Here is a 27,061-nt window from a genome sequence, read left to right on the forward strand (position 1 = left end):
ACTCAGAGGCACATAAGTCAGTGGAAATGTGAGGGCCGCCATATATGACAACCAGAAAATCTGAACACTGATTGGCCATTGGGTAATACTGGAATGGTTAACTGTTCATTTTTAAAGTGTGATGATAGTATTGTAATTATGTTATTTTTAAAAAGAAAACTTACAGATACCTTCACCTTAAAAGGTGAAGTATTTACAGGTGAAGCAAAGTGACATCTGTAAAGGGCATTATCTGCTTGTATCCTGGTTTCCCCTTTGTGTTTGAAATGTCCAGATCAGCAAACACCACCTCTGACAGTGTGACTGGGCTCTCTGGGCTGGGCTCTCAGGGCCCCATGCAATCCCACAGGCCTGGCCTCCAGGAGTACAGCCAGGCTGGAGGCTGCAGGGCCTCATGGCCCCGCGGTGGCCCCAGAAATGACCACAGAGCAGGATTGACCCGAAGGCAAGGCAGCACACAGCCAAGGCATGACCTCCCAAACATCAGAGGTGGGGGACATAACACAGGGGCAGGGCACTCACCCGAGGGGATGAAGAGGGTCTGGCCCTGTTTGAGGGTGCACTTGTAGCATTTGTCCACCTGATCGGCAAAAAACATCTCGCTGTGGTTTGAGGCCGACTGCCAGCGTTCATACAGGGAGATGTTGGCTGAAGCTGGCTTGATGAGATAGAAGATCTTCTCCCCCTGCCAACAAAAGGCCATTGGCAGAAACTGTCATATGCTGGGATGCTGGGGGTGGGTAATGCCCACCATGTCCCTGGATGGGTCCCAGCTTCAACACCATCCTCCCCCGAAACACTGGGGCCACATGTGCTTTGCAATCCAGAAGTGTGCATGTCAGGAAGATCCTGGGCATAGGTGGCTCCAGCATGTTCAGGGCAACCCCTGCCACTCCACACTCCATATCTTTGCAGCACTATGGATGCTGTACATGCCAAGGGGAACAAAGTTGTGACCTGCAGTCTGACGAATTCTAAGAAAGCTCTTCTCTTGACAGTAGCCTGGGTCCCACTGGAGATGGAAGGATGGTACCCCCTGCCAGCTATAGCCTAGCTCTGCGCTTCATCTAGGGAGATCGATAGGTCCTCACTCCCAGGGCAGACAGGCTAAGGCCAGGAGATGCACAAAGGGTGCAGGAGTGGGTAGTAGGACTTGCTCAGGCCCTCAAAGGGCTGGGATCAGAAGTTGAGCCACCTATCCTAGCCCAGCCTCCAGCATGTCTGGGAGACTCCAGTCGGGATGGTGAGCCCGATGCTTAGGGTCTTGTTTTCACGTTTCCCTTTTCCTCTAGCTTCCCTATATGTTCCCAGCCAGAAGTCCCCTAGCTCTCTCTGCTGCTCAGATGCCACCGCAGCCTTGCTCCCTGGCCCCCAGCCAACCCCTCATTCTCCAAGTGAGGGATATTCCCTCACCCCCTCTTTCAGGAAGGTTCCCCAGCACTGTTCTCCCTTCCCCAGACACAGCTCTTGGTCACCACTACAGTGGGCCTCCTCCCATTGCTTCATGAGCCTCAATCTTTAGAAAAAGCACCACACATGTGCTGCTTTGGTCCTGAGTTGCTCCCCAAGGGCCCAACATCTGTGTCCTTTCTGTGAAGAAATATCTTGTCCCTCCTCCCACCTGACGCTGGCCACTCTTAGGGCCTGTGGGGACTACAGACGGTCCTGCCAGCTCTGGTCAAGAGCAGGTCTTGCCCTCAAGGCTCAGGTAGGGCCCCCGTGGGAAGCAGAGGCCAGCACTCACCTTGAGCACATGGTACCATGCAGAGGCGCCCCCGGAGTCGATGTGAAAGTCGGTGTAGCTGTCCTTCACACAGATCAGGCAGTACTTGGTCACCTTGGGCTTGGCCAGTAGTGCGTCGTCAGGCCAGTAGTTTTCTACCCAGGACAGCTTCTTCACGATGTCAGGAGGCTCCACGAAGCTGGACATTCTGGGGTCAGGGACAAGAAGGGCGGTCAACAGTGACAGGAACCGTCAGCACATTTGTTATGCCCCTGGGGAAGAAGGGCAAGGTGCTCTGCGATATGAGTCCCACACCTATTTCTCCACCTCAGGCTACAGGGCATTGCTCCCATTCTCCCGGGTAGCAAACCGAGGTTCACAGAGCAGGAAGGAGCCCAGCTACCAGGTGTAGCTATGGCAGGCATCTAACACTGGGCTCTCCACCCAAAGAGAAGGCCCGAGAACTATCTACCCCGGAAATAACTTCCTTCTTGGAGAACTGGAAAGAGACTTCAGGTGGGCTCGTGCTAGCATCACTGGGAACGATGGGGCCTTGAGAGTAAACGTCATTGCTCATGAATAGCCCGGGCGAAGGAAACGCCACCGCCCTCCAGAACAGACAACAGGCTGCGGCAACTCCTCGCCAGGCTGGGCCATGTCAGACCAGAGATCTCATCTCCAGGGAAGATGAGAAAAGACAAAGACAGCCTGTGATTCTGTTCAATGGCACTGTCCTGGACAGAACGCACAGTACTGCATCAAAAGCGTCCAGCTCAGCAGCACCTGTGCGGTGACACCTCAGCCAAGCCGAGGACAGGGCTTCAGTGTTCCTGCTGCCTTGGGCACATCTCTGCCTTCAGGGTCATGCCTGCTCAGACAAGACAGTCACAAATCATAAACTAGGCCACCCTGACCTCAACAGCCTCAGTCACAGGCCCTCCTCTTTAAATCTTCCGCATGTTCCAAACCCGTGTTTCTCTCTATCCCTCCGCCCTGGCCCCACTCACCTGGTGTCAGAGAACTCAAGGTTGGTGAGGTTAAGGACCCGCTTGCGGTTGGTGCTGTAGTAATAGTCCACAAACTCCTTCAGCTTCATCTTGCAATCCTTCTGCTTGGTGACGTCTGTCACATCCACACTTCGCTCTGGGCCTGGGGAGGCAGCGGGGGAGGGTGAGTGCACCCAGGATGGTGATGTGGCCTCCCATGAGTTCGGGGGCCAGGATATGCAGAGAGAATGCTCACTCACCCTCTGAAGACAACTGAGGGGAAGGCGGAAAGCTGAGGCTCTAGGCTCTAAAATCTGACCCTCCTCCCACCTGTCCTGCCCACTCCTGCCCTTGGGTGACCATGAAGATCCCCTGGTGCAGTGGGGTGGCACAACCAGGAGCCTCAGCCGAGGCGGCCAGATAAGCAAATAAAAATACAGGACACCACATGAACTTAAACTTCAGCTAAACAATGGAGGTGCTTTTAGTGTAGATATGTCCAAAATAACGCATGGGACATATTTACACTTAAAAACTTCTTAAATCAAAAAATTGTATTTCTAGGCCACCAACTCCACATTCTGAAGGTTGATAAATAAAAGGAAAAACATTGATCCTACGTTTTCTATAGTTGATGGGGAAAGTTCAGGGTAAAAATGTTTTAATGACAGACATAGCATTCTGGATAACCAAGTAATGAGAAAAAGTTCTTTACAGAAGACTTATAATAGAAGAAGAGAAAAGGACAGAAGTAGCCAACTCTTCCTTTGCAACAGTCCTCACCACTGCTCAGACAATGAGCTGAAAGGCTGATGGAGCTTTCTGTGGAGAGTTGAGACCGCACTGCCTTGACCACTGAGAAGAAGTGGGTGGCAACACCCCTACCCTAAGGAGTCCTGCCGACAACATGAACTCAAATCTAAGCAACCTCTAACCACCTGTTACAGGAACCACTTGGGACAGAAGAACACATTAGATGACACCACTGGGATGCTGTCAACCAAATCCCCAATAGAAGATTTTCCCAAGTCACAAATATGAAAGACTCTCCAGGGGTAACAACCTCATTTCTCCAACAAACCAAGGGAATGGGAAAAGGATGGGGGCTGATACAGAAGAGACTGAAGGGACATAAAACCCAAAATGCAGTGTGAGGGTCTCGTGTGGATTCAGATTCAAACATCCAGACACAAAGAAAGGTGTTTTTGAGGCATTTGGGGAGAATGCAGGTGAGCCTTAGGTGATTTTGAGGAATTATTATTAATGTCATAAAGGGAAATAATGGAACTATATAATAATAATTATATAATATATAACTATATAATATATAACTACATAATATAACAATAATAATGGAATATATAATAATGATTATATATTTTTGAAAACTGTTAGTGCTGTGTACTGGAATCTTCATGGGTTAAATGACGTTATGTACCAGAAATTTGCTTTCAAATAATTGGGGGAGGACAGAGTTGGGGAGGTGGATAAACAGCTCAAAGCTGATGGGTTCTGTGACCAGTACTGGATACACAGGGGTTCACTGCTTACTTCTCTTATTCTGTGTGTGTATGAAAAGCTGCATTTAAAAAAAAAAAAAACTAACTAAGAAGTGAAAGAAAGACCTTTAAACCTCTGAACCATCTCCTCCCTTATTCGGTAAGCCTCTTCCCACTCTTGTAGGCACAGCTGGTTGGGGAGCAGGAGAGGCAGCATCCGAGTCAGGGCTGGCCCTGCCCTTTGCAGCTGGCTGAGCCTGGGGCCTGGGGACAGAGTTGTGAGCAGGACAACACTAGCTCCTATGTAGAAATTGCTTATAAAAATGCCTGACACCTGGTAGGCACTCATTAGATATTACCTGTTATTATAGGTGCTACGACATGGCAGAAACTGCCCTGGACGGTGGTCACAGCCAGAATGAAAATGTGAGTCCTTTCTTCCTCCCCGCCACAAGCTGGTCATCCTGGCGTTCTCCCCTGGTGGGCTCTAGAGAAGGAGTGTTCCCCACCCCAGCCCCATTCTCCAGAATGCCACTGACTTCCTGAATGGCTTGTACAGATGATCTCCCTGAATTCTCACACCCATCTGCCCCCCACCCCCAACTCACAGCATCAGGGATGCAGAGGGTCAAGAGCTCATAGACTGAACAACTTGTCTGAGCGCCTCAAGTACCTGAACCCTTCTGTCCAGTATGTGGCCAGAGTGGGCTGAGGCATTTGCCTTTTCAGGCTCTTTCCTCTCCCCTCTCTGCACTGGCCACCCAGGCATCCCTGTGACCACCCCAAGCCCTGGCAACCATGAGAGCCTCAGAGCCAGGGCAGTGTGGCCACCAGCCCCTCCAAGGTCACTGCAAGCGTGTGCTGGCCTCTGTGCCAGATGATGCTGGGCTATCTGGAGAGAGGCTACATCTGGCCTCTCTGTGCCAGATGATGCCAGCATGTACAAGCACCTGCTCCACCCAGAGGTGTCCTGATCAAGTGTGTCCACAGCACTGAGAGCTGCGGGGAACACAAGACAGAGCACCAACAGCTCCAGCGAGAACCCAAAGGGATCCAGAAGGACAGGAAGCCCTGGGGCCACGGGACGGCATGTCTGGGGCAAACAAGGGAGGTCAGCTGGGGAGGACACGGCCCAAACCTCAGGGGCAGAGGACCACACAGTTGAGGCCCTCCCAGGCATGACTGTCATTAGCGCCCAACAATAACGAAATCTGTAGCTGGCAGAAGCCAGGTGACCCCATGCAGCCTCAATTGTGTGGGCAGGGAGAAGGCAGGAGGCCTGGGTCACACATCATTTGCTGGGGCATGGGGTCTCGTTCTAAGAGCACCCATAATGGAGCATGGGGAGGGATCCAGAGTCATACCAGCTCACAGTGTACACAGGGGCTCCTGGCTCAGGGGACTCATAACTCACTCGCAGGAGATGACACTTACCCACGTAGTTCTCAACGTCACTGACGTAGAAGGTGGGGGCTGGGACCGCCAGGCCCAGCCCATCTTTCTTGGGGACAAGGATGGGCTCGGTGAAGCCATGCTCTTCCATGTAGCCCAGCGTGAGCTGGCTGCCCGACACGCGGGCTACCACATCTTCTGCACTGCAGGGAAGTACAAGTCGGAGGTCACGTCAAGCCCAGGTCCCAGCCTCCACGGCAGGCCTGGACAGGGCCTCAGGGCCGGAGACACGGAGCCTGAGCTCGAGCCCTACCACCCCTGCCCCCACGCCCCAGAAGGAGGACCTGCGGCAGTACCTCACTCAGTGGTCACAGGGTAGACACGGCAGGGTTCCACACACACACTCATCACAAGACCCTCGAGGTCCAGGAGTCCAGGGCCAGGGTGAGTGGAGAATGGGGACACACCACACCTGCCCCTCTTACGACAGAGGGAGGCTTGAGAGGTGTGAGCAAGATCCCTCCTCAACCTCCCTGCTCTCCGCTCGCCTCTCATTCAATAGTACGCTTCTTGAGTACTCAGAGGTCAAACTGCTGCACAGGGGTTAGATCCTATGGGCACAGCTGATGGAGATAAACCTCTTTTCAGAGAGAACCTACCCCCTGGACAATCTAAGCACAGGACCCAGGGCTGGGCTGGGGTGCTGTGGTCAGCAGCTCTCCTGTCTCCTGTGCGCTGGATGCCACCCTGGGCACCAGGGACCTGCGGGGCCCAGCTGCAAAGACCCCTGTGTGCTGATGCTGGAGAGGGGTTTTCATCAGACGAGCATACAATGCCATTAACCCACAGCTGAGAGCAGTGCTACAGCAGAGAGGGAAGGAAGCAGGATCAGACAGGGCCTGTTGAAGCCTGGGGGAATGGGAATGAGAGGGGCAGGGTCCGAGCAGAAAGTATGTACTAGCAAAGGCCTTGGGGAGAGGAAAATGCAACAAGTGTGAGGAATGAGAAGAACCTGGGTGGCTGAGGCAGGGGGGCAGAGGGAAGCACCCAAGTCAGTGGTGGGCCAGGCCACCTCATGCCAAGAGGACCGGGGAGCCACTGGCCAGCGTGAGCAGGGCAGGGACAGTCAGAGGTTCATCTGGCAGCTCTGCAGACCTACAGCGGACAGCAGCGGGACCAAGGTGGGGCAGGTGACCACGGAGGAAGAGGCTCAGCGTGCGGTGCCTGGACCAGAAGGGGACAGTGAGAGGGGGGTGGCGGACTCAAGAATCAGATGATGTGTGGGCAAAGGTGAGCAGCCGAGGGACTGGTCATTGTGATCAAGGGACTGGGGCCGCTGACTGAGGCCTGGGGATGGGGCAGGAGTGGGGTTGGAGCAGACCCAGAACTGAGTAGGGACACACTTGTTGGGACTGGCCAGTGGATGCAGGTGCACATCCAGACAGGTCAGGAGCTCAGAAGGACTAGGGGCTGGAGAAAGAAGCTGAGGAACCGCTGGCCAAGGGACAATCTATGAGGCCAGAGAAATAGAGAGTGGGGAGTGAGCGGAGGTCCCAGAATCCCTCAGGAAGAGCTGTGAGCAGGTGAGGAGACAGGAGGGCAGGACAGCCAGCAGAGCATGGTGTCACGGTCTCCGCGGAGGCCAGGACTCCAGGAGGGGCGCCCGCACCACTGCCATATGTTAACAGGGGCCAGTGAAAGAGAGCACTGAAGAGTGATTCTGGGGTTTGGGCGGAGTGTTAGAGATAAACCAGAAGGAGAGAGCGGAGAGTGAGGAAGAAGGAGTGTGCTGGGCATCTGCGGTGAGAAGCTCTGGGAGCACTGGGACAGCAGAGTCAGCCGTGGAAGCCACAAGGCAGCGGGAGGTATAAGGCTGCCCTTGACGAGCTGGAATCCCAGGCTCTTCTCTAGTCACTAGTGAGAATTCCGGATTCACACCATACCCAGTGGATTGGGTCTGGAGCTACAAAACCCATGAGGACCCAGCAAGAGGCAAATATGAAACCATCGTGTGGGGACACCTCAGAGCCCAGGGCAGACTGGCTGCCAGGGGAATCTTGCCCTCTGAAGATCACGCATCACACAAGGAGGTAAACCCTCAGGAGGAAGAGCCAGCAGCCTCTTCTGCCCGGAGAAGTAGAGCCCAAGAACTGAGGATAATGGGATAATCATAAAGGGGATTTTAAGACAAATACATTAAATCCATTCAAAGGAATAAAGAGAAGATAAAGCGAAGAACAGAGGAGGAGGGGAAAGAACAGGCAACAATGAAAAGGAATAGGAATTATAGAAAAGAAAAATACGATGATTGAAATTTTTACAACTCAGCAGATGCATTATACGGTAGCTGGCTAAACAACATTGAATTTGATTGAAAAAAAAAAAGATCTGAAAAAGTAAGAGTGAATAGGGAAGAAGTGCTATTAAAACAGAGAACAGAATATGTTTCAGAACGTAGATAAAATATGATTCCTCAAATTAAAAGTGCTTACTGAGTCCTGAGAAGGATAAATAAAAGCAACATATTAGCAGCATTGCATTATACGTAAGGTATATGAAAATTTTTTTTTAAATCTCAAAAGTTTCCAGACAGAAAAACAGATTATTCACCAAAAATGAAAATGGAACAAAACAAAAACTCCAGCAACTAGGCTGATATCAGTAACAAGAAATGTCAAAAGAAACAAAATATTATAATATCTCTGGAGTTAAAGGAAAATAACTTATAACCAGAATTTTAGATCCATTTTAGAAAATTAGAATCATGCAAAAATAAAGATGAAATAAACATATTTTCAGACATAGAGAATATTTTTATAGAGCTTTTTTTGAAAGAACTACTAAAGGATATAACTCAACAAGGAGGAAACCAAATCTTGAAGGAAGGAGTGGGATTCAAGAAATAATAGAAAACTGATCTCCAGATTCCACACAATCCCTATCTTAATATTACCTGACTATTCTGCAGAAAACAACATGATGAACTTAAAATACTGAAGGAAATACAAGGCACACAGATGACCAAAATATTTTTTATGAAGAACAAGTTGGAGGGTACTTTCCAATTTCAAGATTCACTACAAAGCTACAGTAATCAAGATTGTGTGGTATTGGCATAATATGAGACATATGGATCAGTAGAACAGAATTGAGTGTCCAGAAAAAACCCAAACATCTATGGTTAACTGCTTTTCATCAAGGGTATCATGATAATTCAATGGCAAATGAATAATTATTTTAATAACTGGGAGAACTGGATATACACATGCAAAAGCATGAAGTTGGACCCTTAACTCATACCATATACAAAAATTAACTCAAAATGAGTTAAAGTCCTAAATATAAGAGCTAAAACTACAAAACTTTTACAAGAAAACATAGGCATAAATCTTCATGACCTTAAATTTAGCAATAGTTTCTTTTTGTTTTTGTCTAAAAACACAAGCAGCAACAGAAAAAATAACTTGGACTTAATGAAAATTTAAAACTTTTGTGCTTCAAGAGACACCAAAAAAATGAAAAGACAACCCACAAAATTGGAGAAAGGATTTGTACATCATATATCCAATAAGGAGTCTGTATCTAAAATACACAAAGAACTCTTACAACTCAAAAAGACAAAAAACAACTTTCAATGGGCAAATGACAAATAGCCAACAAGAACATGAAAAGGTACTCAACATCATTAGTCATCAGGGGAATTCAAATTAAAACCACAGTGAGAGACCACTTCACATCTGCAAGGATAGATAGATAGATAGAATCACCATGAAAGTGAAAGTCACTCAGCCGTGTTCAACTGTTTGTGACCCCATGGACGATACAGCCCATGGAATTCTCCAGGCCAGAATACTGGAATGGGGAGCCTTTCCCTTCTCCAGGGGATCTTCCCAACCCAGGGATCGAACCCAGGTCCCCCACATTGCAAGCAGATTCTTTACCAGCTTAGCCGCAAGGGAAGCAACTCAAAAAGTCAGATAATAGCAAATTCTAGTAAGGACACAAACTGAAACCCTCAGACACTGCTGGTGGGAAGGGAAAGTGGTATGGGAATTTTCTGTATGACTCAGGGAACTCAAACCAGGGCCCTGTAACACCTAGAGGGGGGCCAAAGAACTAAACGGACATTTCTCCAAAGAAGACATACAGATGGCTAACAAACACATGAAAGGATGCTCAGTATCACTCATTATCAGAGAAATGCAAATCAAAACCTCAATGAGGTACCATGACACGCCAGTCAGAATGGCTGCTATCGAAAAGTCTACAAGCAATAAATGCTGGAGAGGGTGTGGAGAAAAGGGAACCCTCTTACACCTAGAGGGGTGGGATGGGGAGGGAGGGAGGAGGGAGGTTCAGGAGGGAGGGAACATATGTCTATCTATGGCTAATTCATGTTGATGTTTGGCAGGAACCAACACAGTTCTGTAAAGCAATTATCCTTCAATTTAAAAAATTAATTAATTTAAAAAAAAGAAAAGAGTCTGGCAATTCTTCAAACAATTATATATTAAGTAACCCCTAAAAAAAATGGAAATATATGTCCAAACAAAGTATTTTACAAGAACATTTATGGTAGAATTCTTCACAGTAGTCAAAAATCAGAAATAACTCAAATTTCTATCAGCTGATGAATGAACAAACAAAGTGCGATCTATCCAAAAGGAATATTACTCAGCCACAAAAAAAGGAATGAAGCAAAAGGACTCTTGCTACTCCCTGGATGAACCTTGAGGACATTATGCTAAGTGAAGTAAGCCAGTCACAAGGGCCACATATTATACGATTTCTTTTAGAGGAAATGTTCATCATAGGCAAATCTACAGTGATAGAAAGCATGATTAGTGGCAGAACTTCTGGGAGGAATGTGGATCATCAATTTATTTTTGAGGTGATGGAAACCCTCCAAAATTAACTGGAGGTGGTGCCCAGAGCTGGGAATACACTGAACTCTACCCTTCAAATAGATGGATTGCATGGTATATGAATTATATCTCAATAAAGATGGGAAAAAAGAAAATAAGAAAGAAGCCAGAGAGGGGAAATACCTTATCCACAGAGCAGCAAGGAAAAGAGTTGCACTGAATTTCTCACCAGAAACCATGCACTCAAGTAGAGAGTGGAATGAGTCATTTAAAATGTTAAAAGAAAAAACCCACCAACTTAGGAATCTGTGTCCATCAAATTATCCCTCAAAAAAGAAGGAAAGACTTTGTCAGACAAACAGAAGCTGTCTTCCAGCTGTGAAGGGCCAAGGGTGGTTCAGAGCAGCTGTCTGTACAACCACATATCCACGCAGTCAGGGTGCCCCCCCACCAGAAGTGATTTCCTGTGACCCTGATCCTGCCCTCTGCCCTCACATGGGACAAGGGTGTACAGGGGGAGGAGCACTCTAAGAAGAACAGGGACACCCCTGCAGGCCATGCGCATGGAGGAAAGCCCACGGCTATATGACACCAGGACCCGCCACATCCAAAGGGTGGTCTCAGGCTGGATACCAGCCCCCACTCCTGGTCCATAAAGTGAGGACAGTGGCTGTCTCTCAGGAATGTGCTGTGCGAAGGGCCATACCAGGTAGGGGAGATAAGACTCTTCCCTCCAGGGCTGTGAAGAGGGTTACAATCACCTATCCTCGGAGGTGCTGAGAAGGGAGAGATCAGCTCCCGTGCTGGGAGCACCTGGAGCTTCTGGGACTTTGCTGCTTCCCCTGGAGGGAAGCCGATGGCCCTGGAGCCCCAGTGTGGGGTGCGTATCCAGACCTCAGGCTGGAGAGGAAAAGACCTGCTCACCTGGGAAAGGTTCGGCTCCGCAGCTCCTTGATGAAGAGCTGGCTGCCGTTCTGCACGGGTTTCACTTCCGGCGTCTGCCCGGGGCCATGTTTATGCCAGGTTCGCTTCTTCTTCACTGTGGGGGAAACAGGAGGCAGGTCATCACCTGCAACCCCCGCCTCTCCCCATGCCTGCAGAGACCCAGCCAGGAGGGCAGCCACCATGAATGCTGCAAGACTCAGACCTCTCAGAGGCAAAGAAGTTGGGGTTCCTTGGCCCCCACCCACCCAGCCTCCCCGGCCTCTCAGGACCCCGGGGTGACACATGGTCAGGAACTCCCACCTCTCACATCCTGAGTCACAGCCCCCAACCTCACCTCTTACCCCATACTCCCCATCCTGCTGACTCAGACAATGGCACTCAAAAGCTGGGGCTTCCTAGGGCCCCACCTCGCTCAGCACTCAGTCCGCTGAGAACTCATCAGAGGTGACCCCTGAGAAGCTCCCACCCAGGCTCACTTTTCAGGACCCCTCTCACCTGTCTTACCCTCAGACTTGCCCTTAAATAGACAGACCACTGTTCTTCCCTACTGGGATCTTTGCTGCCATGACAGCCCACAACTCGCAGGCAGGGCAGGCCAGACCCATCTTCTATGCCCACTGCCCTCCCCACACCCTGCCCACCCCTGCCTGCCCATCCTCAGGGTATCTTCTATGCCCACTTCCCTCCCCACGCCCTGCCCACCCCTGCCTGCCCATCCTCAGGGTGTCTCCTATGCCCACTGCCCTCCCCACGCCCTGCCCACCACTGCCTGCCCATCCTCAGGGTATCTTCTATGCCCACTGCTCTCCCCACGCCCTGCCCACCACTGCCTGCCCGTCCTCAGGGTATCTTCTATGCCCACTGCCCTCCCCACGCCCTGCCCACCACTGCCTGCCCATCCTCAGGGTATCCTATTATCACACCTGCTCCCAGGGCACTGGACACACGCATCTTGGACTTTTACACATGAGAATGCACACCTGTCCCTCCTGGACTGTGACACATGCTCATGCACATACACATATGCACATCCACATGTAAGCACACATGCCCTTACTGGACCAGGACACGCACATGCACACTAGGACACACACAAATATAAGGACAAATATGCACACACACTAACATACGCTCCTACTGGACTTCGAGCTCCCAGAGGGAAGGAAGCTATTTCCGTAATACCTTCTGCCCTATTCAGGGCAGCCATGGATAACTCAGTGAGTGAAGATGGGCCAGGCATGGAGACCCATCCTGGGGGGCTGCCTGTCAGGGTTTTAAACATGATCCTCAGGCAGAGGTGTGACTGGAGGTGAGGGAGAGCTGGCGGGGCCCTTAGAGTGTCTGTCTTTCACAGACAGGGATCAGGTGGGGGCTGCAGTCCGCCTGTATTTCAGTGGTTGTGGGGATGAAGGGAGCTGACGACTACTCCTGGGTGGGACCTGCCTAAAGCAGGAAGAGGAAGGCACTGGGTGCAGGGTGGTTGAGCTGACCTCTGCTCCAAATTGCCGCCTCTTCCCTGTCTTATCAAGTCAGAGTTCCTTGAGACTGTCTCCTAAAATAGGTGATATTTACATCATGCTTGATCTCCCAGACCAAAGTGCAAATGCATGTTATGGAAATCAGGCCAGGTCCTAGAAAGGAGGGGCTGGAGCTAGAACTTCTGGTGGTAACACCAGACCCAGTGAAAGTGAAAGTCGCTCAGTCATGTCTAACTCTTTGCAACACCATGGACTACAGTCCATGGAATCCTCCAGGCAAGAATACTGGAGTGGGTAGCCCTTCCCTTCTCCTGGGGATCTTCCCAACCCAGGGATCAAACCCAGGTCTCCCGCATTGCAGGCAGATTCTTTACCATCTGAGTCACAAGGGAAGCCCCACCAGACCCACAGAGGAGTCCAAATCTTTCTTGCCCACCTATCCTGTAGCTGTGTGACTCTAGGCAAGTTACTGGGTGTCTCTCTGTCTCATCTTTAATGCTGATCCTGGCCTTCCGGGCTCCTCCTGAGTATGGAGGGCCCTGTGCCAGGAGACACAGGGGGTGACTGAGTCTTGGAGGGGGCATACAGCCCAGAGACAGCAGACATGCAGGGGGCCCATGCATACAGCAGTGGGCAGCAGAAGAAAGAAGCAGCATCTCCTCTGTCTGCCAGGAGCCAGGCCTGGAGCCCCTGCTGACCAGCAGCCAGTGGCAGTCTTGGGCCATCTGGGCTTCCCGGGCCTTCACTCGGGACTGGGCAGCTTCAAGTTCCTCATGTAGAGGCTGGAATATGCCTGATACTGTGGCTGGAGCAGGGATGCTAGGACAACAGCCAAAGATGAAGCTGTGAGGCAGGTCTGAGCTCACAGGGCTACTCTTGAACACCTCTGCAGCCCTGACTGGTGGGCTCCTTCTCTCCCCAGGGTAGAAAACCCTCCTGAGCTCTGAGGCTGAGTCTTCTCCTGCCTATGGGTGGCCCAAGACACCCTCTAACAAGGTACCCAGGGAAAAACTGGAAGCTGGAGGGGACTCAGCAGATCCCCCCTGGGTTACAGGGGCAATAGGTATCCCTAAGACATTTGGCAACACAGCCCAGCCCACCCTCCTAAGTGTGGCTTGCCCCATCCCAAAGGTGTGACAGCGATGCTTGCCTCAGGGAAAAGGAAAGTAAGAAAAGGAAAGTAAGTAACCTCTTAAAATTTTCCTTAAATTCTAAATGAAATCAATCCTGAATATTCATTGGAAGGACTGATGCTGAAGCCAAAGCTCCAATACTTTGGCCACCTGATGAGAAGAGCCGACTCATTAGAAAAGACCCTGATGCTGGGAAAGATCAAAGGCAGGAGGAGAAGAGGACAACAGAGAGATGGTTGGATGGCATCACCCACTCAATGGACATGAGTTTGAGCAAGCTCCAAGAGATAGTGAAGGACAGGGAAACCTGGCGTGCTGCAGTCTATGGGGTCACAAAGAGTCGGACTGGAATGAGCAACTGAACAACAACAAAACCTCTTAAGCAGTCATGGAGCTAAAAAGAGGCAACACTAGGATTCAAAATCACTTTAAGGGTCATGTCACCTGCCTCCCATGAGCCTTCATGGGTAAACCTGTGGGCCTGAGAGTCACAAACCAAAATCAGTCCAAGGGACAGATGGCAGCAGTGTGGAGGGGGAATCCTCTGATCTTGTAAAGACAAGGCAAAGCACGAGGGATGTGGCCTCAGGTCCAGCTCGCTCTGGGAGCCCTGCCTCCATCCGTTCCTAGTGCTCCATCCCCACTCCATCCTGTCCTGGCCCTCTTCCTGCTGGCCTCAGCTCACTGTGCCCACCACAGACCGCACCCAGGCCAGGACAGGGAAATGAGGCAGGCACGTGGGCTTGGGTGGTTCCCAGGGGGCACAGGGTCATCAGGGGGCCTTCCTGCAGAAGGTGTGACTGGAGTCCACGCAGCAGAAACCAACCAGTCTGTCACAGACAGGCTCGGGTCAGGGCACACACATGTAAAATGAAGGGTGATGGGCAGTGTAGGAATGCGCACTGGCGGAAGGTGTGCCTTCATCCCTGCTGGACACACAGCCCATCAGGGGAGTCTGATCCACAGAATTTATCAAGCACATATGCACGCCCATGTGCATGCACACACGCAATGCACACAGTCAGGGAGGGGTTTCCAGGTCCCCCCAGGCTGCAGTCCCACACTGCTGATCTAGAACAGTGCTATAGAGGCGTCCTGGCCCCCCATCCTCCCTGAGCACACCCCAGGGTAGTGCCTACCCTGGCACTCAGATCTATATGGGAGGTGTCTCCCAGCTCCAGCCCTTATTGGCCCCCCATCCCACTCCCAGGGCCATGAGGGGCAGGCCTGAGTGCATACCCTGTTCATCTCCCCTAGCCTCCAAGCCTTCCTGGAGTTTCACAAGGTGTTACAAATGCAGACTAAGCCACGGGGCGACAGACATCCTCCTGTGTCTGCTGTGAAGCCATTATCAGAAGGATGGGGTAATTTAGGGCAGACATATTGTGAGCATCAGTGCTGTCAACTGCTAGGGTTGTGAGGGTTAAGTTAGGAACTTGAGAACCTTCACGCCTGGGAAGTTCAGAAGCCACCAGGCCTTCTCATCTTCTGCTCATGCATTTACCACATGCCCACAATGTGCTGGAGAGCAGGGCACAAGAGCCAAAATGAATATAGTTCTTACGGTCACTCAGAGATGATGGAGCACAGGCAAAGAGAGAGGCCCAAGAAAGGTCAAGGTGAGACAAGACCGCTCTTCACCCAGCTTCCCAAAGGGCTAGACGGGCTCCCTTGGCCGGCCTCAACCCACAGAACAGGACTGCTGGGGGTCTGCTGGGGGTGGGCTCACCCTGCGCCAGTGGATCCACAGGACTCCACACCTCTATGCCCACTGGATCCACAGGGTTACCCCACCAGGGCGCCAGTGCTCCAGCCCCGGCAGATCATGGTTCTTCTCCCATGTGGACCTGGCCTTGGAACTTGCCTCCCAGCCTTGATGTGGGGCCCTTTAGAGCCACCCTGGATAAGCCCATGCCTTGGAGAGCAGCCACTGGGCCTCCCCCATACCCCCAAAGGGCCACATGGAAGGGGAGCATGATAAAGTCTTTGTGATGCACAAATAGTAGTGTGAGAATGGGAATTCTTTTGCATTTCAAAAATACAAAATTCCTTGGCCATATACTTCAATTAAGAAAAAAAAAAAAACTATTAGTTGTCCTCTCTGTACTCTTCTTTATTAATAATGTGGAACTGACAGGAAATAAAATGCTTTTCATTGCTGAAAAAAAGATAGAGAAAGGGGATCACTAAGATTCCAAGCAAGGAGTGCTAGAGATGGGAAGAACAGGTCCCCAATAATGCACATTCCTAGACCGCTACACAGATAAGAAGTGGCCAGCTGGGCAGAGCTGGGCAGAGATGGGATGGATGGCCCCTTGGACATCTCCCAGTCTATGTCCCCATCTCACATTGCCTAGTCACTGCAAATGCTTGAGTTTGCAACCCTAGTCCAGGCCTTTAGAGGCTGGCGGGCTCTCTGCAAAGGCCATGAGGGGCCCTAGCTGCATCTGCAGGCAGGAGATGATCAGGAGGGCCGCAGCCGGCCCACTAAGGCCATGAGGGGCAATAAATGAGACAGGAGGAGGTCCCTAGGCACCAGAGGCCCCTGGCTGCAACTACACAGGGCAGTTGACTCCAGCAAGGTAGGGTCCAGTTGGGGCTGGGATCAAGGTCACACAGAGACCTCAGCCGCACCGTCAGATGTGAGGGGCAGCAACAAGGGGCCATACTTACAGGTGGACTTGCCGTGGGTCTTCTCACAGTTTGGGCAGTGATATATGTCGATGTCCGGGGCCTCCTCCTCTTCCACCCCAACACAGCTGAAACGGAGGAGAAACAGATTATCACCAGCAGTCAGCAACTCCTAAAGTGCTTCCCCTGCAAAGCTCGGCAACACCTCAGGAGAAAGGGAAGGTGGTGTGAGGGCAGTTGGGGCGGAGTACGTGTGGCAACAGTAGCTTACAGGGATGGGGTGGGGGACTCAAAATGGAGAGGGAGGGTCAAGGAAGGCCTCACCATGTGTGACTGGGAGAGGCAGAGGGGACTGGCCAGACCTTAGGCTTGCCTCCAAGAGAGCCATCACTACCTGTCACTACAGAGTCCAGAGAGGCTGAGGCAGGAGGCGGGAGCTGGGGTGTCTCAGAGCCCAGGCACTCCCATCATTTCAGCATAGAGTCTGCAGCCATGGGCAGGGCCCCTCCGGACCCCATGAAGAGGACTGCTGTAAGTCACCTTCCCTAGGGAGCTGAACCAGGGAGCTAGGACAACTAGATATCAGAAGGGTAAAACTGAACAATTACCTCACACCACACACACAAAAATTAACTGAAAATGGATTAACAATCTAAACATGAGAGCTAAAACTATAACACTCTTAGAAGAAAACACAGGGGTGAATCTTTACGACCTTGGATTTGGGCACGGATAGGACATCAAAAGTACAAGCAACACGAGAAGGAAATGGCGGTCCACTCCAGGATTCTTGCCTGAGAAATCTCATGGACAGAGAAACCTAGCAGGCTATGCCCACGGGGTCACAAACAATCAGACATGACTTAGCAACTAAAGAAGACCATGCTAACAATATCTTCAAGAGTAAAAGATATTTTCCTACCTCCACTGTTGCTTTAAAAATAGCATTAAAAAAAAAGATAAAATTAATATGCCCAAACATTGTGAATAAAAGACAAAGTAACTAAAAGTTTAAAAAAAAAAAGTACAAGCAACAAAAGGAAAAAGAAACAAATCGGACATCATTAAAATTTAGAACTTTTCTGCATTAAAGGACATCAAGAAAGTGAAAAGGCTTTTCACTATATAGAATGGGAGAAAATATCTGCAAATCATATTCCTAACAAGGGTCTATCACTGAAATGAATAAAGAACTTCACAACTCAACAACAAAAAAGACATATCAATTTTAAAATGGTCAAAGGTTCCAAATAGAAATTTCTCCAAGGAAATACAAATGGCCAACAAGCTCATGAAGAGATCCTCAACATTGTTAGTCATCTGGATGCCACTGAAATGCAAATCAAAACCATGAGATACAACTGCACATTCACTAGGATGGCTATAGTTGAAAAAAAGAAAATGGGAAAAGAGCAAGGACTGGTGAGGATGCAAAGAAATTAGAATGCTCTCCTATCACAGGGCTTTCCTAGTGGCTCAGATAGTAAAGAATCTGCCTGCAATGCAGGAGACCCGGGTTTGATCTCTGGGTCGGGAAGATCCCCTGGAGAAGGCAACAGCAACCCACTCCAGTATTCTTGCCTGGAGAATTCCATGGACAGAAGACAATGGCGGGCTGCAGTCCACGGGGTCACAGAGAGTCAGACACAACTGAGTGACTTTCATAATGGTTTACATATCACAGGTAGGAATGTTAAATGGTACAATTTCTATGTAAAAACAGTATGGCGGTTCCTCAAAAAGTTAAACATAAAAGTATCAGATGACCCAGCAATTCCACTCCAAGGTATAGACCCAAAAGAACTAAGAACAGTTTCTCAAACAAATCCTTATACACAAATATTCACAGCAGCGGTAGTTGCAAGAACCAAAAGATGTAGGCAACCCAAATGTCCACTAACTGATGAATGGATAAACAAATTGCAACACTGCCATACAACGAAATACTATTCGGCCTTAAAAAGGAACGAAGTGCTGATACACACTACAACAAAGATGAACCTGAAAAGCATTGTGCTGAGCAAAGGAAGCCAGACATAGAAGGCCACAAACTGTGATTCCATTCAGATGATCACACCCAGCATAGGTAAATGTAGAAAGACGGAGACCTACCGGTAGCGCCACTACACTTCAAATTCCCAGTTTCCTCCAAGGGCCTCTGTTAACAGCAGCTCCTCCCAACTCTCCCTTTTCCTCCATAAAAGAATGGTCCTCTCCTCTGTTCCCTGGACTTGCCTGTGCTCACCAGAGACTGCATGTCTCAAACCGTAATTCTTTGTTGTGCCTGAATAAACCCATTTTGCTGGTAAAATAGCTGGCTGTGTTATTAGTTTAGATCAACCGTGCAGACTGCATGTCCACACTGGGCACTGGCTCTAGGCTGCTCCTCACTGGCAGCTCCTGGAGCTCACAAACGCTGAGGATGGCGACCTCCCCTGAAGGGTCTGTCTCTGTCCCAGCAGAGGTCATGCATACCCACAGCCCACTGCGAACCCCTGCCTGCCCAGGGACCCAGGGACAAATGAGAAGGGCTGCAATGGTTCTGCTGCAAGGCCTCTATGTGCCAGCATTGACCCTGCAGGCAGGCAGAAGGTCTCAGGTCAGGTGACACAAGGCCCATTCAACAGGTCAGGAGTCAGGTGTACCATGGCAGGCCCAAGGGGCTTCTCCAACGTAGGCTCTAAGGGCACAGGGGGGACCACTCCCACCCAAAGGCCTCATAAGGGTTGAGTTTCAAGTCAATCAAAGGGAAGGAAACCAAAGCGCCTTAAATACAACCCCCCCAGTTGGCATTTCTCAGGCCTACTTCCTGGGACTGGCTCCCCCAAACACCACCTGCTGGTCCCACACATCACTGAAGCCTCATCATGCTCTGGAAGGCCCACAGCAGGGGCCTCTGTGACAGATGGGGAAACTGAGACCCAGAGGTCACAGCCATGTGAACTGTGCATGCAGATACCCCCACCCCACCCCTGGGAGCCCCCTCTTTAGAATACCACCACCTGGGGGGCACAGGTCTCACCTGGGCCAGGATGGGTCTGGCTGTTTGTTGTGTTGAGCAGGAAGGCCCCAGGACTGAAAGCAAAAGTGAGAGACAAGGAAGGTGGGCCCCATTCTGCTGGGCACACTTGAGGGCTGCCCCTCACCTAGGAGAGCAACCCAGGGCTTGGGCCACCCAGTGGGGTGACCCCAGGCATGCCTGCCCTCTCCTAATGGGAAATACCAGCAGCAACTACCCCCCTAGAGAGATGCATCACCACCCTGCCTGTCTGTGCCCATGACCCTAACAAGGCCACCTGGCATGTGGAAATGAAGTCTCCAGATCCAGCCCATTGGGTATACCATGTGCAGGGGGGAACCGCCCCTAATCCTGTCTTAAGGGTCCCGGGACCCACTGCCCAGTTCAAGATCCTGGGGGCAGAGCACTAGACCACATCTGCTCACTGCCATTCTGTCAGCGTTGTTTACTGAAAACAGTTCTTTTATTTTATTATCCCAACATTAAGCCTTTCTGAGGGCTCCTAAGAAATTATTTGAGAAATTATAAAAAATCAGAACAACAGAAACATCAGAAGCATTTTTCTTGCCCCAAAGCCAGAAGCAAAGACACTGCTGTTCTGATGGAGACTGTCACCCCAACTTGCATCTACATCGATCACACGTTTAGTGTGCGTGATTAATGCCATCCCATGGTGAGAAGAGAAATGCAGACGTATTCACATTAAGTGGCTGCTAGTGTGATGAGTCAATATTTAAAGACAAAAAAAGAAGCACACATTTCACATTAATACACACCAAACCCCTGCCTTGCCCTCACTAAGTACAGCGGGCAAGTATCAATAATTAAAGAGCATCCAGCATGCACATTAAGTCACTTCGGTTTTGTCTGACTCTTCGCGACCCTATGGACTGTAGCCTGCCAGGCTCCTCTGTCCATGAAATTCTCCAGGCAAGAATACTGGAATGGGTTGCCATTTCCACCTCCAGGGAAGCTTCCCAACCCAGGGATCAAACCTGAACCTCCTGCAGCTCTGGGCATTGCAGGTGGATTCTCTACTGCTGAGCCACCAAGGAGTATCAGTTTGAAGAAAATTCCAAATATGCATGTGCCTGCACATGCATGCCCTCTACAGCAGTCCTGTTAAGGGCCACCTGAACCCAAGCAGCCAGACTGTACTGAATTTGGAAGGCCCTCCCTCCATTGGAGACCCCTGTTGGTTCACAACAAGAGCTGGGCACCCAATGACTTCTCTGGATGGACACTGGGAGCTCAGCAGGCCCAGCCTGCTAGTCCTTCTGCATCTGTGGCAAGGTGCCCAAGATCCTCACCTGTCCCTGTCCCTGGTGGAACTGCAGCAGGCAAAGGCTCTCTGCGGACACAGTGAGCCAAAGAGGTGGTGAGAATGGCCCTCGCAGCGCCCTGCCCCAGACTCAGGAGCTTCTCAATGGAAGGTGGGTATTGCCCTCCTGGGAAGCAGGCACTGAAGCTTGCCACACACTCCAGGCCCAAGCAAGGGTTCAAAGGGTTCAAACGTGGCCGGGCCCAGCTGCATCCGTGTCCCTAGGATCATCACAGCCGCACAAGGCAGTCCCAAGTGCAGCCTGGGAGAGTCAGCCAGGCCTCAGGCAGAGCTGGCCAGGTGAGCAGATTGGGGAGAGCCTGAGGGTAAGGCAGGGGAGGGGAGCAAGAGAGAGGGAAAGTGGAGGCAGGCAGCTCAGGGCAGAAGGGAAAAACCAGAAGCTGGGAGAGGTGCTGTGGGACCAAGGCAGGGGAACCCTACGTAGACCTCAGAGGCTAGATGGGGACAAACGTCACCCAGGATATCCGTTCAAAAACAGAACAGCTTCAACAGCTCTGACACCTTTGCAAAAAGACACAGGCAGCCAGATAATTGTAGCATTTGTCCTTTTCAATTCTGATGAGAATAGTGGTCCCCCAAGCACCCCACAGGCCACATGCCTTTTTAAAGGACAGGAAGTTGTGAGGGTCAAATCCAGCCTGCCCAGCCCCAGTGCCCAGGGTGGAAAGCTGTGGTCCACCCAGGTGGTGGACAGCAGGCAGAAGCACAGACTGCCAGGACCACCTAAGACATCAACATGGACCTTGCTGACCCCACGTTCCCTACCTTGGAGAAAATCCAGGTCGTCAGCACCCAGGACCCCAGGTCCCTAGGAGAAGGCTGAAATGAATGAGTGACGTTTCTACTGCATTTTCAGGGGCTCATGACCTGGTGAGGCTAGGGACTGGTTTGATCTGACCCCAGCATGCCAGAAAGCCTACCCCAAACAAGTGTTATGTTCATTTGGTGCCCAGAGCCCAGGAAGTAGAAAGACAACAGAATTTTCAAAGACAGAGGTGAGTGGGAGATAAGACACCAAAGATGACCAAGAAAAAGAGAACTGAGGAGTTTGATGCTGCAAGTTTCAGACACTTGCAAAGGTGGCAAAATGAGGTCAGAAATGTCAAAGCGGCTATCCCCCCTCCAGGAAGTCCTGCTGCCAAGGAAGCCTGGGTTCCCTGTTCTTTGTGAAAAATCCAAAACTACCCCTTGGAGATGCTCCGGTTGTGAGACCCTCGCGAACCAAGGGCCAAGGGGGATCAAGGGAGGAACAGCTCTTCTGTGGCCATCCCACAGGAATCGCAGCTCTGCCTGCCAGTAGGGCAACTTCCAGTAGCACGTTCTAGAATCCTACCCCCAAGCAAGCAAGGTATGACCTCGTGGTAATGGCCCTGCCAGAGGAGCTCCCCAGGGCATAGGCTCCTGGCCCAGCCTGGGCACCACTCTCTTCTGCTCAGTCTTTGAGAATCAAGGTTGGAATTTTCTCATGAATCCAAAATTAGACTGCATTGTGGTTTTTTCCTATTGTGTTGTCAAGGATGTTGATTTACCGTAAATCACAACTTCTGTAACACTGTTTTGATTTTTTTAAGTTAGAGGAGGAGCCTCCAAAAAAGGAGGTGGCCTCTTTTAATTCCAGAGGGAAGGTGGAAGGGCAGAACTCCCCTCATGTTCCAGCCCCCGCACTGTGAAGCACCGAGGAGGGCAGAGGTGGCACAGCTGAAGTGTCAATAATGGTCATGGCACATAGGGCCACTTGGACTCATCCTGCCCGTGGAGGAACTAACATGGGAAGAAGCCTCCCCAGACACAGTCGTGTGTGCCTGGGTTTAAAAAAGGTTTCCATCCTTTGGGCCAGTAATTCCACAATCTCAAACCTAGTATAAGGCAGAAAGTAGAAATGCACACAAGATTCATATGCAAGATGGTCCACCCCATGATTATTCACAATAGCGAAAAATTAAGAACAGTAAACTTTTCCAGCCAGGAGGTCAGAGACCCAGGTCATGCTATGCTCACATAGCAGGATATCACAAAGCCGTCAAAACTCAGGTTTTATACATTTTTGAGTTTACGTGTTCACAATGTGCAGACACTCAAACTACAGCCCCGGCACATACTGACACAAGAGGGCTCCACACTGGTACCGGGCAATGGCAAGCTTATTTTCTCTTTACACTTTCTGTATTTTCCTAAATCACTGAAATGAGTATGTATTCCTTTTCATAACAAGTAGCAAAAGACTTGCTTTATTCAGAAGATGAGAACCATGTCCCTTCCTAGCTCATCTCCTCCACATTGCTCAGGTCCTGGTATCCCACTGAGAAGGGGGATACCTGAGCTCTCCATCCTGGGACACCCATCTCAGGGCCCCTGGGTCTCCCCTAGGAGCTTGGTGGAGGGAAGAGTCTACGCTGCAGGCAACAGGGAGAGGCAGGGCAGGTGGACACCTGCATGCAAGCCTGGGTGGGCCAGGGAGCCCCAGAAGGCCTGGGGGTGCTCAGCGATTCCCCTCATGATGACTTCACCCCATGTCAAGCCAGCCCCACTTCAGGGCCATCCCCTTCCTCCTGCATTCTCCCACATTCCTGCCTGCAGTCTCCAGCAGGTGCCCAGAAACTGGTCACTGGCACATTTCCACACGACAAAGCCATAGGGACCACAACTTAGTCACAACTCTGCTTCAAGACGGTCACCAGCCACACATCATCAAACTTAAGGTGGTCCTTTAGACCCTAATCACGTAAGCAACCACTCACTGAGTGCCCAGCCACGAGTCCAGGAGCCGCACAACCTCCACACAACGGGGAGAAATAACAGCGGGAGGAGGGATTTGACACCTTCAGAGCCATACAGGGGCTCAAGACAATATGTCTGGTGCTCCCAAGATGCTCCCAGGCAGCAGCTGTCCACAGGTTTTGTGGTTTCACCCTAAGACCCTCAGGTATTGTGTGCAAGGGGGAAACTGAGGCCCAGAGAGGCCCACATTTGCCCAGACCACACAGAAGTGGGGCAAGAGCAGGTGAGGTCAGCCGGGTCTGTCTGCAGCCCACACCTCGTATGCACCTCAGGAGCCCTCACAGCTCCCAGCCAGCCAAGGCCTGCTGTGCAGAAGTGGGTAGCAAACACTCTGCCACAGAAGGAGGCGGGGGTGCAATAAGGACTGGACCCCCGGTGCAGCTGAGCCCTCAAAGGACAAGTTCATAAAGAGGAACAGAAAAGAGGAAACAGCCAGACCTGGCCCAGCTGGAAGAGCCTGCCAGTGGGTTGCCTGTGTGCCCGGGATGACAGAGTGCCAGCCATGGCCTGGGGCTGGGGCGGCGGGGTGGGGGGGGGAGCAGCAGAAGTTGACACTGTGCCACAGAGGAGGGTCTCGCTCCCAACTCTGGAAGGCAGTCAGCCTGAGGACTCAGTATATCAGGACCCCCAAGGGTCACACATGCAGATGATACCACTCTAATGGCAGAAAGTGAAGAGGAACTAAAGAGCCTCTTGATGAGGGTGAAAGAGGAGAGGGAAAAAGCTGGCTTAAAACTCAGCAGTCAAAAAACTAAGATCATGGCATCTGGTCCCATCACTTCATGGCAAATAGAGGGGGAAAAGTGGAAGCAATGACAGATTTTTTTCTTCTTGGGCTCCAAAATCACCGGTGACTGCAGCCATGAAATTAAAAAATGCTCGCTTGCTCCTTGAAAGGAAAACTCTGACAAACCTAGACAGCAGATTGAACAACAGAAACATCATTTTGCTGACAAAGGTCCGTAGAGTCAAAGCTATGGTTTTTACAGTAGTCATGTAGGGATGTGAGAGTTGGACCATAAAGAAGGCTGCGCACCAAAGAATTGATGCTTTCAAACTGTGGTGCTGCAGAAGACTCCTGAGGGTCCCTTGGACTGCAAGGAGATCAAACCAGTCAATCCTAAAGGAAATCAACCCTGAATATTTATTGGAAGGACTGATGCTGAAGCTGAAGCTCCAATATCTTGGTCATCTGATGTGAAGAGCCAACTCATTGGAAAAGACCTTGACTGGGTAAGATTGAAGGCAAAAGGAGAAGGCAAGAGGCAGAGGATGAGATGGCTAGACAGCATCACCGATTCAATGGACATGAACTTGGGCAAACTCCAGGAGATAGTCAGGGACAGGGAGGCCTGGCATGCTGCAGTCCATGGGGGCGCAAAGTGCTGGATATCACTTAGAGACTGAACAACAAGGATCACACAGACCATGTGGCTTCCATCTGGGCCTTGTGGGGACCCAGTTATAGAGCAATGACAGAGCTTTGCTGGGGGCAAAGCCCCCCATTTGGTGGTGCTGAGCCCAGACGTAGACTCGAACAAAAAACCCAGGCAGGTATTGTCAGAAGCCACTACGTTTGGGGGTGGCTATTACACAGTCACAGATAACTAGGGCTGTGGGGAGGGACTGAATACTCAGAAGAAATGAAAAGAGGTTCCAGAACGTGAAGGACAATTGTTCTCCTAACCCCTGCCGGTGAGGCAAGTAAGCTCAGAAAGGACTGTATGTACAATGCCCAGCGCCATGCCTGACACAATGCAAGAGCCTGCAAAGACAGTTTACTGCCTGCTGTAGTCATCACCACCTTCACCATCACCATCACGGTCACTATAGTCATCACCATCATGATCAACACCATCACCACTATCATCATCACCAGCATCACCAGCATCGTCATTGTCATCATTTTCTCCTGATGAGCTGATGGATCATGACACAAGCTCTCCCTTCTGTCAGCAAGTGGCTGAGAAAGAGCAAAATTCCAGTGCAAAACAAAGAATCTGCATGGAAAGAATGCCAACATCTATTCCTATTCCCAGATGTGTCATGTCCACTCCTCCAGGACTCAGAGGTGAATGGACTCCAGCCAGCCCTCCCTGTCTCCTAGGAGAGAATAAGGGGCCAGTGGCCCCTGATCAGCTGAGACCCACCCCATCGTGCCCACAGCGTTTCCTTCCTGGCTGTAATGTCTTTGTTAGTGCTTTTCCACATTGCCCTCAGCAGGATGGGGCACCCAGGGAAACATAAGCTTCCAGGGGGGTGGAAGATATGGGGGAACATGGGGGACAAAGCAATGGGGGGATCAAAGCCCCAGGGGGCTAGAAGCCATAGGCAGACAAGCATGGACAGGAGTGTCCCTCATCCTCCAGGCCAACCCAAGAGCACCACTCACAGCAATCTGAAGGAAGCATCATTGTAGGGGAAGAAACGCCTCTCTCCCAGTTCAAAGGTTTAAACAAGGTGGGTCATGACCTTATAAACTGATGTCGCTCACTCTAATGGGTAGAGGTGGAGGTCAAGGTCCCCCATGTTCACATACCGCTTCTGCCAGCCACCTTGAGGCAAATGACTCACGTTCCTAGTCTCCTTCATCTGGTACAGGCACAAAGGCAGTGTGAGGGGCAGTGAGAGGATTGGCAGGACAGAGAGGAGCGGGGTCAGGGGAGCAAGCAAAGGGGCCTGGGAAGGGTCCCAAGGGAGGCAGAGTGCAGCCTTGGGGAGTCTACACCCAGGTGCCACTCTGGGACAGACAGGACACAGGCAGAGGCAGACAGGTGACAGTGTGCTGTCCACCCAATGTCACCATCACCTGAGAGGGCTCTCCCAACCCACTGCCCGTTTTGAAATCTTAAACCCTACAGAAAACTTGCAATGGATACCTGTGTCCCCTTCACTCAGGTTCTCCAATGGTTAACAATTCCCCTCATTTGCTTTATATCTCTGTAGTTTTTTTTTTTTTTTTTTTCTGAAACATTTGCAAATCTGTTACAGACGTGAGGACCGGCCCCCTAATTCATCACCCTGCAGTCTCCTAAGAACTGAGCTGTCTCCACCATAACCACAACATCAAAGTTAACACCATAAGACATATCCTAAAGCACATGTCTACATAGCCATATTTTCCCAGTTGTCTCAACAACATTCCTCACAGCTGTTTGCATTTGACCCCAGATCACACATGGCACCAGCTGCCCAGCCTCTGGCTCCTGAAATGGGGGCGCTGCTGTGTGTGCCTCGTTGCTCAGTTGTGTCCGACTCTGTGACCCCACG

At 50.7% G+C, this 27,061-nt stretch overlaps 1 protein-coding gene across 5 annotated transcripts in view; it reads right to left on the bottom strand.

Annotated features, from left to right (window-relative positions):
- PHF2 (PHD finger protein 2) overlaps positions 1-27,061 on the bottom strand; it is a 91,913-nt gene that overhangs the window by 20,074 nt on the left and 44,778 nt on the right. For all 5 annotated transcript variants that reach the window (XM_061163601.1, XM_061163604.1, XM_061163602.1 and 2 more), the window contains exons 2-7: positions 16,695-16,780; positions 11,390-11,504; positions 5,643-5,803; positions 2,731-2,872; positions 1,745-1,931; positions 523-685 (exon numbers count right to left, since the gene is read on the bottom strand). In XM_061163601.1, coding sequence (XP_061019584.1) covers positions 523-685; positions 1,745-1,931; positions 2,731-2,872; positions 5,643-5,803; positions 11,390-11,504; positions 16,695-16,780 — 854 coding nt within the window. The remainder of the gene's footprint in view (positions 1-522; positions 686-1,744; positions 1,932-2,730; positions 2,873-5,642; positions 5,804-11,389; positions 11,505-16,694; positions 16,781-27,061) is intronic.

Source organism: Dama dama, chromosome 16 (genome assembly GCF_033118175.1).
Source record: "Dama dama isolate Ldn47 chromosome 16, ASM3311817v1, whole genome shotgun sequence".
Lineage (NCBI taxonomy): Eukaryota > Metazoa > Chordata > Mammalia > Artiodactyla > Cervidae > Dama > Dama dama.